The sequence below is a fragment of the Sturnira hondurensis genome, unplaced genomic scaffold (genome assembly GCF_014824575.4).
Source record: "Sturnira hondurensis isolate 20B ecotype Veracruz unplaced genomic scaffold, ASM1482457v3 Scaffold0015262, whole genome shotgun sequence".
Lineage (NCBI taxonomy): Eukaryota > Metazoa > Chordata > Mammalia > Chiroptera > Phyllostomidae > Sturnira > Sturnira hondurensis.
This window is the reverse complement of record NW_028087893.1, coordinates 444,918-460,639: the sequence shown is the minus strand read 5'-3', so window position 1 is coordinate 460,639 and position 15,722 is coordinate 444,918. Positions and strand designations below refer to the sequence as shown.

Below are 15,722 nucleotides of genomic sequence, written 5' to 3'. Positions count from 1 at the left end.
TTATATGTATTAAGTGGATGGATTTTGTGTTCTATGAATTATATCTTGATAAAGCTATTATTATATAAACTATGTTTTTTATTTAATTTATAAATATTATATAAAAAGTGAAAAAGTTGCAGAACAATATATATTATATGAATATATTTTCTAAATAATATATAAAAGTTCATAACAAAACACATTATTCTTTAAAAGTTAGCAAAATTTGTGAAGCAGTGTAAAAGAGACATTGGAATATATTCCCTTGACATAGTAGCTTTAATCATGTAACAGATTTGGTGACAGAATTTCTTAACAGTAATTGATACCACCTCATGAATAAGAGAATAATAGTAGCATTTATTGCTATTTCTATATGCCAACATTTTGCTAAATTCTTAGCATACACACTGTCATTTGTCTTTCACAACACCTAATGATGGCCCAACATACCAAAGTTTATTTTCATTTACAAAATTGTATCATTTATCGGAATATGAAAAGTGCTAGTTTCGTTTTTTGTTGTTGACAATAGATAAAAAAGCCCTGGCTGGTGTGGCTCAGTGGATTGAGTGCCAGTTTGTGAACCAAAGGGTCGCCGGTTTGATCCCAGTCAGGGCACATGGCTGGGTTGCAGGCCAGGTTCCCAATAGCGGGTGCACGGGAGGCAACCACATATTAATGTTTCTCTCCTCTTTCCCCTCCCTTCCCCTCTCTAAAGATAAATGAATAAAATCTTTAAAAGAAAAACAGTAGCTAAAAAGGTAAATACCGTAGGACTTAATTTGTATTTGCATTTATGTGATCTTAAGCATTTATAAGAGCATATTAATAGATCTATCTGTACATCTTTAAGTAAGATTTTAAGTTTTAACTAAAACATTTTGGTTGCTATAGTTGATTCCCGGCTGGAGGAGAAAACACTTTTTAATTACTTGACAATTTTTTGCTTACTGTAGCACTAAATTTAAAGGGCAATTGTTAACAAAGATAATTTTTAGAATTTTTTCCATTGTAGACATAGACTATTGTCTCACTGAGCTTGGGCAGCTATAACAGAATACCATAGACTAGATGGCTTAAACAATAAACATTTATTTATTTCTCACAGTTCCGGAGGCCGGAAAGCCTCAGATTCAGGAGCCAGCAGAGCTGGTTCTTGGTCTGGGGCCTCTCCTTGGCCTGTTGACGCCCTCCTTGCAGCGTCCCCTCACGGGGAGGGCTGGGCGAGAGCAAGCTCTGTGGTCTGGTCTTACAAAGACCCACTCTCAGGACCTCATGGAAACCTACGCCCCTCCCAAAGCCCCCTACCTCCAACTCCTATCACACTGGATAGGGTTTCAACATGTGAATGAGGGGGAGGGGGACAAAGTTTAGTCCATAGCAGCTAGCTGTGGTGAAAATCTTGTTCATAGATGCTAACCCTAGCATTTTTGTTTGTTTTTAGTGTTATGTGCCAAGAACCTTGCAAAGAAAGACTTCTTCAGTAAGTAAACACCTGTTTTTGCTCTTACAATATTAGTATTTTCACATTTCTGAACTTTAAACCTGTCAAAAATGATAGGGTGTGTTCTCCTAGACTCCTGTCGTCACTCAACAAGAGGAGCCTGTGGCTTGACCAGGCCCCCGGCGGACTGCCGCATGGCCCCCCCGCCCCCCCCCTCTCCGGAGCTCCCGGCGAGAGTGTGTAACTCACACGGGAGAAACCGTCTCGCTCATGCCCTGCTTGGCCACGCCCTGTTTCCTCTGCCTGCCCGTTGGTGCATGGCTGTGTGCTGGACCATGTGGTCAGCTTAAATACAGATGGGGCACTTCTATAAAATAGCCGGTGTAATAAAATTGTTGGCCAAATTTCATGAATTAAATTGCATTTCCAAAGCCTGGTAATGAAAGGAATTGTAAAAAAATAGAGGATCCTTTTCTAAAGAGAGGAGTCATCCCTAAACTCAAGACTTGCACCTACTCTCAAGTGGGTGCGGCAGCTTGGAACTCTTCACCCCGTCCGGAGCCTCCTGCAGAGGGCTCACTGCCGAATTCGTACTCACACGTTCCAGGGGAGGAAGCAGGGGCTCCCAGGCTTCACTCAGGGAGCCGAGGCGTGGCCCCCACCAGGTCTGTCTCTGAAACCCTGTTGGCCCTCTCTCTGACCTTATAAACCATCTGATTCATTTAGGGACTTAACTATACTACTTGCTTCCAGAGATGAAATAGATGAAGCCAGTAAACAAGATTTCTCAGTGTGACTTGTTTAAGGAGTATAAGCACAGTTAATTGTAGACACCTTGTCCTCCATTTAATCAGCCACACTTAGTGATGATCAAAAATGGGAATTGCAGTGTGCGCCTATTTACCTAGTTTTTTTTTTAAAGCCCAGTTTGCTTTTCCAGCCTCTAAAACTCTGAGAGCCATGTTACACTGGGTTGCCTTTCTTAGAAAGCGATCAAAGTAGATAAAAATGTCCTTAAATTAGAAGGAGGAAATCTACCAGGATAATCCTCTTTACCAACGTAGAGGACCGTGACGCTCTATGGTCTCACCCGGGGGTGGCTGTCCCCTCTTCTCCAGGACTCCCCGACCCCTTCGCGAAGGTCGTGGTGGATGGATCTGGGCAGTGCCACTCGACGGACACCGTGAAGAACACGCTGGACCCCAAGTGGAACCAGCACTACGACCTGTGAGTGGCGCGTCCTGTGAGCCGTCGGGGGCGGCAGGGGAGCCCGTCTCGGGATGCTTTTATGGAATCATTAAATGATTTCAAGGAATCATTTCCTTTTTTTAAAAAGGATTTCCAACTTGTTATTGATAGCAAAAGTTAGATGGTCAAGTAAATACTGCCCACTTTTTAGAATCCATATACTTGGGAGTTCTTGTGTTTGACATTTTATAGATGGTTATGGTTTGCTCCTGAAATGGTGATCTTTTGCCACTTTCCAGTCTGCTGGCCATTCTAACGGGAAAAAGGGGCCACGGCTGGGTCGTCTGTGTGCTGCCTTCCTTGTTTGTTTTTTCAGTGAAACCCTAAATCCAGGTTTGGATTTTTCACTTTAAAAAATACATTATCATACATACTTACTATGCAAATACATATTGCATGTATTTCTGTTGCCTTTTAAATTCTGTTTTCTAGTACAGATGTATTTTCCTTAAGAGACTATATACTTTGGTATGATTGAGTGTATATAAATCTATGACCATCAGGCAGTTTCTTGTACTTGTTCACAAAACTGATTTACTTTGAAAATCTCTATTTTATGTGCACCTATGTTTTCATGTCCCTGTTAGGAAATTTTTGTCCAAGTAATACTGCATGATTATTGGTTTTTTATTAACCAGATGGTACTGGATTTGGGTGGGATTTTTACCAGTTGGATTCTAAAACCCACTTTCAGTTACACCGCAGCACTGCAAGGGGCCTGGGGATGGCTGTCGGTTCTGGTCCAGAGCTGCCCTCTGCGGCTGACCTGCACCGAGAGTGCGGGGGCGGGGGTAATGTCTGAGCTAGTGCCCGCTGGGGTTCTGTGGGTGGATCTGTGGTTTATAGGCAGTCCTCTGTTGTAAACCTGTGCTCGGCAGTAAGCCTGCCCTGGCCAGGTGGCGCAGTCGGTTGGAGCGCCATCCTGTGCCCAAAGGTTGGGGGTTCAGTTGCTGGTCAGGGCATGTAGATGCCACCCCCGCCCGGGGAGGGTGTGGAGGGCAACCAATGGATGTTTCTCTCTCTCCAGCCCTCTCCCTCACTCCTCCCCCTCCCTTCCTCTCTCTAAAATCAATAGGCATCTCCTCAGGCAAGGGTTAAAAAAAACTAGTAAACCTAACATTGCTGGGAATTTATGGATCATGTCATTGCCCTTTGGATCTAATAAAATATAGCAGATCTCTGTTACAAGATTATTACTTTATGTGGTTATCTGTGTTTACTTCTTAGGTAACTGGTTATAGTTCTTTTCCCAGCCTGTTGACATCAGCAGACATACATTTATTGAGTACCTGCTACATGTGGTATATAGAACCAGCATTGTTTTAAAAGGGTTCCTCTGTATGAACAAGTCAATAGGTAAAACCTCAGCGGGCTCTCACAGTTCAGAAGCTCAATGAGAAATGCACTGTATGTTGTTTTTAGATATGTTGGGAAAAGCGATTCTATAACCATCAGCGTGTGGAACCACAAGAAGATCCACAAGAAGCAGGGGGCCGGCTTCCTGGGCTGTGTGCGGCTGCTCTCCAACGCCGTCAGCAGGCTCAAGGACACTGGGTGTAAGCGCTTTCCTGCCCCTTAATGCAGCTGAAGAAGGCTTATCAGGAGTCGTTTTTTTCTTTTGATGCTGAATGCAGAATTCTGCCCTCTCCCCTGGTTCACGTTTCCCTGGGTTAAGTTCTGAATTGTTTGTTTGCAGACCAGCGTTTGGATCTATGCAAACTAAACCCCTCAGATACTGACGCAGTTCGCGGCCAAATAGTGGGTAAGAGCTTTCTCCTCTGTACAAAGAGATGCTTTTGCAGAACGTGACACTCAGCTCTCATCACCGAGAAAACTCACACAAGCACTGACACGGTGACCTACTTCGAAGGACAGGCCACACTTGGGGGCCACTTCCTCAGCACTGAGAAGTTTGCTCTTGTGTGGTTTTTATTATTTTATCTAATTCTCTTCAACCTGTCGTTCAGTTTAAAATGAGTTGAGTTTAAAATGCCTCAGGAACGACAGGATTTAGAGTTATAATTTTAAATGTCCTGTTAATCATCACAGAATGGACAATTAACTTGTCATTCATTGTGTTACCCAGAGGTAGACGATAAGAATGGTGGCCATTTATGCAAGAGTTGAGAAATAATTTTTTCAGGAAAACCCATCAGATATATAAAAAGCAAAACTGATTTCTGAAGACTTCTGTGTAATATGATTTTACAGAGTTAGAGGACTGAACGATTTAGAATGGACAGATAAAATGTGCTGATGTTACAGGGGTCGCCTGGCGCCATCCTCTTGGAAGTGATTTATCTGTTGAGGAGCCCATTGTATTATCCTCCCAGTTTTTATCGGCATTTTAGGGTGACTCTGAAATGTTGTGTGCTGGTCGTGTGTGTTGCGAGGAATCAGGAAAATGCAGCATCTCAGCTGCACACCAGAGTGACCCCGAGTCTCTTAGGTCTTGTCTCGTGCAGACTTGACCCAAGATAAGTGAGGAGTGAGTGTGCCCTAAAAGCCATCACAGTGAAAAGCTCACTGAGTGCTTCTCTGTTTGTGATGTCTTCTTTTGTTTGTGGAGGGAAAAATGAATAATGGAATAATTTTATAAATGTCTTTGTTATTCATAGTAGCAACCAAGAATAAAACACTTGGATTCCTCTAGACTTTGCAATTATGAAAGGGCTCTCTGTGTCCTTATTAAACATAAGGCAAATCTCCATAAAAAATAAGGCAACTTAGAGGAAGTGGACATTGTGTTCTGTCATATTTACAGAGTGTGTGAAAAACGTAGCACTTCATTCTGCTCCACATGTACTGGGAACTTTCCAGGCAGTATGTGGTGATATGTAGCTACTGGAATAACATGCTTCCTGTTTGAGAGCTTCGGAATGTATGTGTGTGTGTATGTGCACATGCCTCGCTTTCAAAAAACAATATTGTGCACCAATCACGCATTCTCAATGGCTCACTGTAATGATAGCCGTATAAAACGTCCCTGGATTTTAATGCAAGGTGCTCTTTTCTGTTGTAGTCAGTTTACAGACGCGAGACAGAATAGGCACTGGCGGGTCTGTGGTGGACTGCAGAGGACTGTTAGAGAATGAAGGGTACGTATCCCTGGGGGTCGCCCGCCCAGCCCTCGGGGCCATGGCTGCCGCGCTCCGCGCATGTCTTTCCTGCCTCTTCCCGTGCTCGTGCTCCAGATGCAGGAAGGGGCTTTGGGATGAAACTGGCATCTGTTCCCTTGTTTGTAAAGGAAGCTGTGAGGACGGGTGGGGTTGTGCCCAGAAGGCTCAGGATCCCATTTAAAGAGGTTCCCGCTGGACACAGATGGACCAGTTTGAGCATCAGTGAGAATTGTGACCAGTGGGTTGGTGCACGTCAGATCCGCTAACGAGTGTCATGTGTTCATTGTGACACAGGGAGAGGAAAAACCCTAAAACTCCCATTGGTCACTCTCACAATTTTGTGATCTCCAGTGAGTGAACAAAGCTGGGTGATAATTGTGGGTAATCCGACATTTCCTCTTGGAGATCCGGGGGACAGGAGAATGTGTTGCCCAATCCCAAGGGGATGCAGCCAGCACCAACTGAAAGGGGCCCTTAGTAGAGGGTAGAAGACAGCCCAGTGTCTTCTCCAACATGTGCTAGAAAAATAAGCAGCTCACGAGGAAGGAAGAGAACACAGGAGTCAATCATTAAAGCTGTGAGAGGCAAAGCCGCTGAATGCCAGGTGTGGGCCTCCCTTGGATCCCAACTGAGGCAATTGACTGGGGATTTGGACACTGACTGGTGTTCGACGATCTTTAAGTCACTGATGTGCATTTCTGAGGCAGGACGATGGAAGAAGTCTTTATCTTCTAGAGCTGTGTGCTGGACAACTTCAGGGCCCGAGCGGCAGCTGTTGGGGCCGGTTTCAGAAGCATTGCTTGTAAGGGAGAGCGGCCTGTTAGGGTGGATCGTCTTCACGGTTGCCCAGGAGGTGAAGAAGGTTATTGAAAGTCATTGCAACATTTTATGCAAGCAGGGGTTTTATTAAAGAGGAAAATAAAAAGGAACGTGGAGTATTTGACTTTGACTTTAAATAAGGAGAAATCAGATCTCACTTCACGAGCTCCTTAGAGCCCAAGGATGGTCTTTGCAGTCAGTCTGCTCTCCCCGGGGGTGAAATCCCGAGGGTGCTTCGATGGCACTTCACCTGTGCCTCCCTTCTGCCACTGGTTCCCGTGAAAAAGTCTTTCTATGTAAATAGGGTGGGATGGATTTAAGAAGCTAAGCACTTGGGACACTGTAAATTGTTGAAGAGAAGCAGAATAAACGGTTGGGGGAGCCCTGAGCTGAAAGGCCAGGGCCGTCCTCTGCTGGCGTGCCCACGCGTGCTGTGCCCTGCCCCTTTCAGGACCGTGTGCGAGGACTCGGGGCCTGGACGGCCGCTCAGCTGCTTCATGGAGGAGCCCGCCCCCTACACGGACGGCACTGGTGCTGCTGCCGGGGGTGGGAACTGCAGGTTCGGGGAGTCCCCGAGTCAAGATCAAAGACTGCAGGCACAGCGACTTCGAAACCCTGAGATCCGCGGGTCCCTCCAGACACCACAGAACCGACCTCACGGCCACCAGTCACCAGAGCTGCCCGAGGGTTACGGTGAGAGAACCCGCCTGCTCTCCTGAGTGTACTCTGAGGTTTCGGAGAGCCGTGACCCTGCAGGCCCTAACGGGTACCTGCGGGGCTGTGTGTGTGATGGCTGTGTCAGTGTAGAGATGCGTGACCAGAGAAAGGTGGTCGAGGTGGGAAAAGATAAATCTTGTTCATCACGAGTTAGTCAGCAGTTGCACTAGTCCCCCAGTTTAGCAGTTGTGCGGACATTTTAGGCAGGTGCATGTCCAGGAAGATCAGGACGGTGTTTGGGTTGAGGGCCGTGTGGTGCTCCGTGGTTTGACTGTGGGGAGGGGACAGGATGGGGAAGAGTGGAAGGAAGAGGTCACTGGAGAGGTCGTTGGACAAGCAGAGGGAGAGCCTAATGAGGGAGGAATGTGGGGTGGGTGTGGCAGATCACACCCGAAGGGAGAGCACGTGCAGAGGTCAAGGTGAGGCGGGTGCCGTGGTGGGGGATACACAAGCCGCAGCCAGTCCAGGGCTCTGGCTGACAAGAGCACTGCTGCTGTGTGAACCGGAGGGAGGAAGACAGGCCCAAACGCTTGCGTGGGGTTTGCGACCCCACTGCCCTTCCCATCCCTTATCTGCGTGATTTTAAACTGTTGAAAGGAAGCTTCGACTCCGTGCTCAGAGGACTGATGCAAAACTCTCCTTGGGATTGAATGTAACTAATTGTAGCCCCCACTTTCTTGTACAGAACAAAGAACAACAGTGCAGGGGCAGGTTTACTTTTTGCACACGCAGACTGGAGTTAGCACGTGGCACGACCCCCGGATACCAAGGTAGGTTTCTCAAATGCGCGCCAAGGCCAGTTTTCCAGCGGTTGCCTGTGCACCCCAGCCCCGCCTGGGCCCCTCAGGGTGGAGGATGTGAGCTTGGATGTGAGGCAGCGCGGGGAGGCCTGCCGCAGGGTCTGGCCTCGGGCTCTCTGGGTGCGTCCCAGCTCTGCCGCCGCCTCCAGGCCCTCCCCCAGGTCAGGCGGCAGCTCCTGGCACCAGAGCCCTTTAGAAAGCAGTCCTGAATCTGGAAACCAGGCCACAGGACCCCAAAAGGTCTCCCCTCTTCAAGATGTGTCTCAGTTTTTAAACCACAAATATCGCTGGATGAAACGATACGGCATCTGGGATTTCCTCAAATGCTTGGGGTGGGGCAGTGAACTGAGGGGCATGCCTGAAACAGGCTGATGATCGTGTGATAATCAAAGCTGATTGTTCACTGTGCTTTCTCTACCTTTTTATATGCTTAACTTTTCCGTAATAAAGTGTTAAAAAGGAAATACAAAGCCTCTGCCTCCCCTTCTGTCTTCTCCTGTACTGTCCCTACTGCCTCAGCCCCTGGTGGGGGACGCTCGGGGGCGGCAGGAAGCCTTTCTGTACGACTCCTTCCAGGAGGCCACGCACCTGAGCCGAGGTCAGAGAGCGCCTCACCCACCCCACGACCGAGTGCTGTTTCTCTTTGCTCTTCTTTACATTTTTTAAAATTTAGAATAGCATTACTACCTAATAACATTTTTATTAATGCTCATTTTCTTTTTATTCATAATTTGTTTCATCTGAGAACAGGCCTCCTGCCTTTGATTTTCCAGCCTGTGTCGAAGTTAAGATTCGGCACCTACGATTAGAATGGAACTCCTGCGTGCAGGTGGATTAGGTGTCTCTTCAGTCCCCATAGTCCGAAACGCCAGGCTTCTGTGCTGATTAGACAGGCACCTTGGTCACTAGTGCTGTGCTCCCAGATGGGCCACATTGAAGTAATCAGTCAGGAGGCTGAAATTAGAAACAGTCACTTAGCAAAGCCGAGTAACGAATGGGAGTGCCTCTCCCTAGCGCAGCGGTTTAGAACTGCTAGACACCGAAGGCCAGGTCCTGTGCCTCCGCCCCATCAGCGTTAGAGGCCGTGTGCTGTCTGGGGCTTTCCACTCAGGAAGGTGCCCTTCTGGCTCTTTCTGGGCGGGTGGGGGGGCAGCAGCCTTCCGCGCTGCCTCCTGGCCGGCCGCCCTGCCCGCCGCGCCACGGGAAGTGCTGCTCCCTCAGGTGCTCACAGGCGCTGAGAGCTTCGTTTTTATCTGGCGGGTTTTGCTGCCACTTGTAGCACAGACGCCTGGGTTCAGTGAGAGTTTGGGGTAAGTAGCACTGTGACTGTCCCTCTTAGCAGGGCTGGGACCTGGCCACGTTGATAGGGACTCCCGTGGTTCGTCTTGCTGAAGTTTTCGCCTCCATACTCAGATGGACAAACCTCCCGTATCTTCCGCTTTGGCAGAGACCTTAATAGTGTGAATTGTGATGAGCTTGGACCGCTGCCGCCGGGCTGGGAAGTCAGAAGTACGGTTTCTGGGAGGATCTACTTTGTAGACCACAATAACCGAACCACTCAGTTTACAGACCCAAGGTTACACCACATCATGAAGTAAGACTTTCCACCGTCTTTGTTGACTTCTTACATTTATTGTTTAGTGTTTTCTACTGATATTTTTCTTAATTTATCTACTGTATTGTTTGTTAGTGGAGAATAAGCACAAGCCAACTCTGGTAATTGTTCGGTGGGCAGTTGCATGTTTAACCCCCGAGGCAGCCGGAGCAGCACCGAAGCCCCGTCTCGCTGCCCTTGCCGCCCTCTTGGCGCCCGCAGCCAAAGTGAAAGTCCACGGGAGGCAGGGCGAGGCAGGGGCACTAGTGCAGCTTCCCCTCGCAGCCCTGTGGTGGGACTCTTGGCCCTTGAGTGAGAGGAGGAGTGTGAGGTGCCCTCAGTGCCCACTCACCCCCACCGAGGAGGGCCACCACAGCCAGCCCCTCTTCCCGCGCTTGTCGCTCCTGACGACGGGGACTTGGGCATCATCTTGGCTCCCACGGCGTGCCCCAGGTGTGTTCTCGGAACACGAGCGCCCCCGTGGCTCTTCCCACTGACAGCTGACGCTAGCAGCAAGACTCGAATGAGACAAATGCCGTTTCGTCCCGCAGGTGGTCCTAGTCCTTTTCTTTCACGGAAATTTCCCTTTAACGGGTGGGCATGGCAGTCCGTTGGTTCTGAGAATGAGGACAGGTGACCCTCGGATTTCACTGAGCTGTTGACTCTCCTGCCCCCGTCCACTGCAGTCTGCTTTTAAAAGGTTCTCGTCAGCTCCATTTAACGCTGTCCACTGAGGCACATCCCCCAGTGCATTGGTCAGTCCCCGGAGCAGAGCAGTGACTGACAGCAGCTGCTGTCCCAGCGAGGGCAGTGAGGGCAGCGACTGCTGGGGAGTGGGGCCGTGCCCGCGCTGTTCCCTAGACCTGTGTTCGGGCTGATGGTGCTCACCAGCAGTGATTGCCTATCTGTGCATCAGAGAGACACCTGTTGGGAGCTCTGTGAGACGTGCCCTCTTCTTGCTCCCCTTGGTGTGGGGGTTGTGCAGGCAGCCTCTTGGCCGCTGCTTTCGGAGTGACTTGGATGCTCTGTCTTTCTCAAGTCACCAGTGCCAACTCAAGGAGCCCAGCCAGCCGCTGCCACTGCCCAGCGAGGGCTCCATGGAGGACGAGGAGCTTCCTGCGCAGAGGTACGAGAGGGACCTGGTTCAGAAGCTGAAGGTCCTTAGGCACGAGCTGTCGCTGCAGCAGCCTCAGGCTGGCCACTGCCGCATCGAAGTCTCCAGAGAGGAGATATTTGAGGTACAGTTTCTCAGGTGCTCGAAGGGGCTGCTCCATAAGCGGTTCTGCGTTTCAGCGAGTCTTCCGTTCTGTTTGCTGTTTCCGGTGTTGGGTTTGTTGCTCTGTGAGATGCAGGGTTTTGTCAGGACCTTGCCCATGTAGTGAGGGAACTGTGTTTCCCCCGTGGTAAAAATGTAAAATCTCAGATGGTGTCTGAGGGGAAAACCTGGAGATGTACCCAGAAAGTGCAGCTAAGTCCTTTCTGTAAACCGCTCACCCACGTCATGCCGGTCATCGGTCCCCACAGTCTGCCATGCCCCAGAGCCAACCGTTCCCTCTGCTCGGCCTCACACGATTGAGTGGCACTGCCTCCTGCAGCTCAGTGGCCAAGCTGCCTGTTGTCGTCTCTGAGGGAAACAGGGAGACCAGATGGTTCCTGGCAGTGCCCTTATGCAGTTCCTCTGGGATCAGGGTCCCTGCACAGGCAGGACCCTCTTGCAGACAGGGCCCCTGTCTAAAGGCCATGGTTGTGAGGTAGAGTCCCCGCTGTGTGGGGCAGCAGCCGGCGGGCTCTGTGGGATCCCTGGCAGGTGTGACCTGTCCCTGGGGAAGGGGAGTGGATGAGAACTGAGCGCAGGCTCTCCCTGGCTCGTAGCCCCCGAGGGAGGCTGGGTGCTGGCCGCAGAGAACATGGCTTCTCCCCTCGCAGAGGCCAGGCCCAGTGCCCACGGGCAGCCAGGGTTGGACGAGTGGGTCCCCCAATGTGCCGGGTGAAGCTGTCTTAGATGGTTGCCAGAGTTAGAAGAGAGCTGAGCTATTGACATTTTGCTGCCAGACCATTTCCACTCAACCTCCTCTTTCCCTCTTGGGATGGCAGAGTTGGAGTTACATTAAATGTACAGCGGGGAAAGATTCTGAAGTGCCCTGTGAGCTGGAAAATCTGCAAACGCTCAGCCAGCTCTACTCCGCACGCTGACTCTCTGGGAGCGTCGGGCCGACCACGTGTTTTCCGCATTTTGGGTTAGCTGCTCTGCGTTTCACACAAGCCCTTTCTTGCTTTGGACTCGGTGGGAGTTGTGCGATTTTTCACTTCAGATGTGAAAACAGGCGCGGGGGCTTTCAGCCTTCACTCCCTAGTGCTGTCTTCGTTTGGGCCGAAACGCACACCGTGAGCACAGCACACGCTGGAGTTGCCTCCTGTGGGAAGCCCGCTCCAGTGAGGGGGCCGGCCCTGGAGTCACGGGCGTGCGTGCGGACAGCACGCCTGCATTTTGTTGGGGTTTGTGAACCAGAAACTTGGGGGGAACGTCGATGGGTGTGGGGTTCAAAGGTAGGTCTGCAGTCGTGAGGAAGCAGAACACAGCGCTTATTCTCGCATTTTCACTTCTTAATTACTGAGTTTTCTGTATGACCCCCTGTAAACCTACTTTTGCCCCATGCTATGTAAACATTCTGAAAAGAAACCAGGTAGAACTTGGCTTTGAATGAACGTTTATTTTGAATCAGGCTCCATTATCAGTGCCCTTTCTTTTTTATTACATTAAGAGTAAGAAAAGCTCTTCTCTCTGAAACTGTCACTTTGACATGCAGGAGTCTTATCGCCAGATAATGAAGATGCGACCGAAAGACTTGAAAAAGCGACTGATGGTGAAGTTCCGAGGGGAAGAAGGTTTGGATTATGGTGGCGTGGCGAGGTGAGACGCTGATTTGCTCACCTGTGCCCTGTGTGGACTCTGTAGCTGTGGTGAAGTATTGACAGAAAGAAGGCGGTTGCCACCTTCCTTCTGTGCTCGCCTTGGAACGGCCAGGGCTTCGGTGCCGCCCTCAGCGTGCTCCCTAGAACTTTAGACAGTGTGCCTGGCAGTGGCGGCATCTGGCTGTGACCCATCAGAATGCCCATGGCCCTCGCCACTCACTTACTTTTTATAGAGTGAGGGTCACGCTTCCATGCGTAGCCCCATCTTCCTCCGGAACCACGGACCCCGAACCACGGAGGGCCCGCTCCTGATGGTAGCAGGGCGGCTGCGGGCCTGGGAGAAGGCATTTGTGCATTGCATATGTGTCAAAGGAATTTTTAAAAATGAAACCTTGCTCAAAATAATTTACTGACATAACTTTTTAAAATGGGTTATATAATAATGAAAAGCTTTTATTTCCTGTTTTACCTCTTGGCACCTTTAAGATAATACTGTTTTTGCTCTTTAACTGTTTAATCTAATAGATATCTTTGTATCACCAAATTGATCAAATTCAGATATCTATCGATTTCATGGCTTATGGTTACAGACACAGGTGAACTGGATGGACAGTGATTGTATTATGGATTGAACACTCTCACTTCCCTGTTTAGTAATATCCATACTTTTAGACCTTCTCAGTTGTCATCTTTGTAACTTTGCATAATGTGTTTGCCCTGACTTTTTGGTTCATCAGCTGGAGGCATTGTCTCTTGACCTCTTATTTTCCTAAGAAAAAGGTAGTAATTAATACCCCTGACTTCCCCTTCAGCATACCTTCTACCATTTCTGTCTCACCTTCTGTCACCTGTGATTATTACTTGTAAAATGTCAAGGTTAAGATTTATATTCTGGCCCTGACTGGTGTGGCTCAGTGGACTGAGCGTTGGCCTGTGAACCTAATGGTCACTGGTTTGATTCCCAGTCAGGGTACATGCCTGGGTTACAGGCCAGATCCCCAGTGGGGGGTGTGGGAGAGGCGACCACACATTGATGTTTCTCTCCCTCTCTTTCTCCCTCCTTTTTTGCTCTCTAAAAATAATTAAATCTTAAAAAAAAGATTTATATTCTGTTTTGCATCCAAAACTAAGTATCTCATGTTTTCCTGCCTTTTATTTTTAAGAATTAAAAATCAATACACATTTCCGCGCTGCGGGCCTTTCTCTACATCAGTGGCCACACCCTCAAGGAGATTTCAATTCTCTTGTCACTCCTCCTATTCTCTCTTTTCCCTTACAAATCCTCACACAGGAATATGTTCAGTGGCTTTAGAGGGGAGAAGGGAGAGGGGCAGAGACATCACCTGGTTGCCTCCTGTACGTGCCCCAACTTGGGATCGAACGCGCAGCCTTTCGCTGTGCAGCATGGCACTCTGGCCAGCTGAGCCGCCTGGCCCGGGCTCCTCAGCCGTGCTCTCTGTCGGACCTCCAGCCTCACTTCCCCCAGCACTGCTCTGAGCTGCTGGCTTTGCCTTTTTAACAGAAGAGTCTCTCCTCAGCACCAGCAAACACCCCGCCAGCCTGGGTCTGCGCCCACGGGCTCGCCTTGCCTGCCGTGGCCCTGGACAGCCCGGCATGGTCCTGTTCCAGGGCAGCCACCCGGCACAGTGCACCCCAGCCCCTTGCTTCTACTCTCTTTTCCCACACACCTCCTGTCTTCAAAACCTCCTTTTCTCTTGGCCCAGTCTCATCCACATACGGATGTGCTGCAACGACTCTCTCCTTGAAAGAAGCCAACGTGCCCTCCATACCTTCCCTGGACACCATGTCCCCTTCCTGTCTGAGCTATAAGAGGGCAATAAAGACGATAAAGCAAAGACAGTTTGAACTTCCAGGACAAACAAAAATGTGTCTGAGATGCGTAGCTCTCTGTCACAGCCCCATGTCTCTGTCCTCTGTGTGGCAGAACCCTCCGAGGAGCCGTGTGCACTCCTGCTCCCGCTCCCACACCTCCACTCTGCCTTGAACCTGTTCTGCATGACCCGTCTGCCCTTTGCAGCTCTTTGGGTCCGGGCATCCACGAACCCCATCTCCCCGGACCCACTGGTGTCTCCTGAGCCTCTGTCCCTCCTGGTCTGTCAGTGGCGCTCACTTCCTGCTTCTCCAAACAGCTCGTGCACTTGCCAGTTGAATTCCCCCTCAAACATCGCAGTCCTGATTTTCCCTCTGTCTCTCCCCCAGGCCTTCCCTTCCTTCCTTTGACCCTCGGCGTGCCTCCCAGCTCAGTCCTGAGTGGGGGCCCTCTGTGCACCTGGGTGCACCTGCTGTCCCTCGGCTTTCAGTGCTGTCTGCATGCTGGTGATGTGAGAATGTATCTCTTCCCTCAACCCCACCCTTGTTTACCCAGCTGCTGCTTGTCTCTCCTTGAGTATTTTTATTTTTATTAAATGTTTTATTTATTTGTCTTTAGAGGGGAAGGGAAGGAGAGAGCAAGAGAAACATCAATGTATGGTTGCCTGTCATGCATCCCTTGCTGGGAACTGGCCCCTGCCGGGAACTGGCCTGCAACCCAGGCATGTGCCCTGACTGGGAATCGAACCACGATTGTGTGGTTTGCAAGCCTGCGCTCAATCCACTAAGCCACACCAGCCAGTGGATCACTAGCCTGATTTACTTTTTTATAAATGATTTAATCCTTGCCCCATCCGGTGTGGCTCAGTTAGTTGAGTGTCATCCTCCAAAGCAAAAGTTTGCTCGTTGAATTCCCAGTCAAGGCACAGGCCTGGGTTGCCGGGTTGGGATTCCTGGGATTGATTCTTTGTGTCTGTCATCTTTTGGCTTTTCCATCCTTGCTCTTTCTCTACGCCCCCCTGCCCACCCCCACTTCCGGGAGATTTCCTCAACTTCTCTCCCAGTGCTTTGGCGCTTTTATCTTGTTTTTTAAATCACCATAGCTTATTTACTCATCAAATTTTATTGTGATAAACTATGAAGTGAAAGAATGAAGTGATATGTCTATCGTGTGACCGAATCTTCTTAAAGGAGAATTGCCCTATAGTTTGTATGCCCTTTAATCATAATGTTTATTCATTAACTTTCAAGTT

The 15,722-nt window shown here is 49.4% G+C and overlaps 1 protein-coding gene across 2 annotated transcripts in view; it reads left to right on the top strand.

The window, feature by feature from the left end:
- The window catches only part of SMURF1 (SMAD specific E3 ubiquitin protein ligase 1), a 91,581-nt gene that overhangs the window by 62,987 nt on the left and 12,872 nt on the right, over window positions 1–15,722 (top strand). For both annotated transcript variants that reach the window (XM_037064403.1, XM_037064402.1), the window contains exons 2-11: window positions 1,430–1,468; window positions 2,548–2,656; window positions 4,100–4,233; window positions 4,374–4,439; window positions 5,700–5,775; window positions 7,067–7,308; window positions 8,018–8,102; window positions 9,580–9,726; window positions 10,766–10,964; window positions 12,534–12,637. In XM_037064403.1, coding sequence (XP_036920298.1) covers window positions 1,430–1,468; window positions 2,548–2,656; window positions 4,100–4,233; window positions 4,374–4,439; window positions 5,700–5,775; window positions 7,067–7,308; window positions 8,018–8,102; window positions 9,580–9,726; window positions 10,766–10,964; window positions 12,534–12,637 — 1,201 coding nt within the window. The remainder of the gene's footprint in view (window positions 1–1,429; window positions 1,469–2,547; window positions 2,657–4,099; window positions 4,234–4,373; window positions 4,440–5,699; window positions 5,776–7,066; window positions 7,309–8,017; window positions 8,103–9,579; window positions 9,727–10,765; window positions 10,965–12,533; window positions 12,638–15,722) is intronic.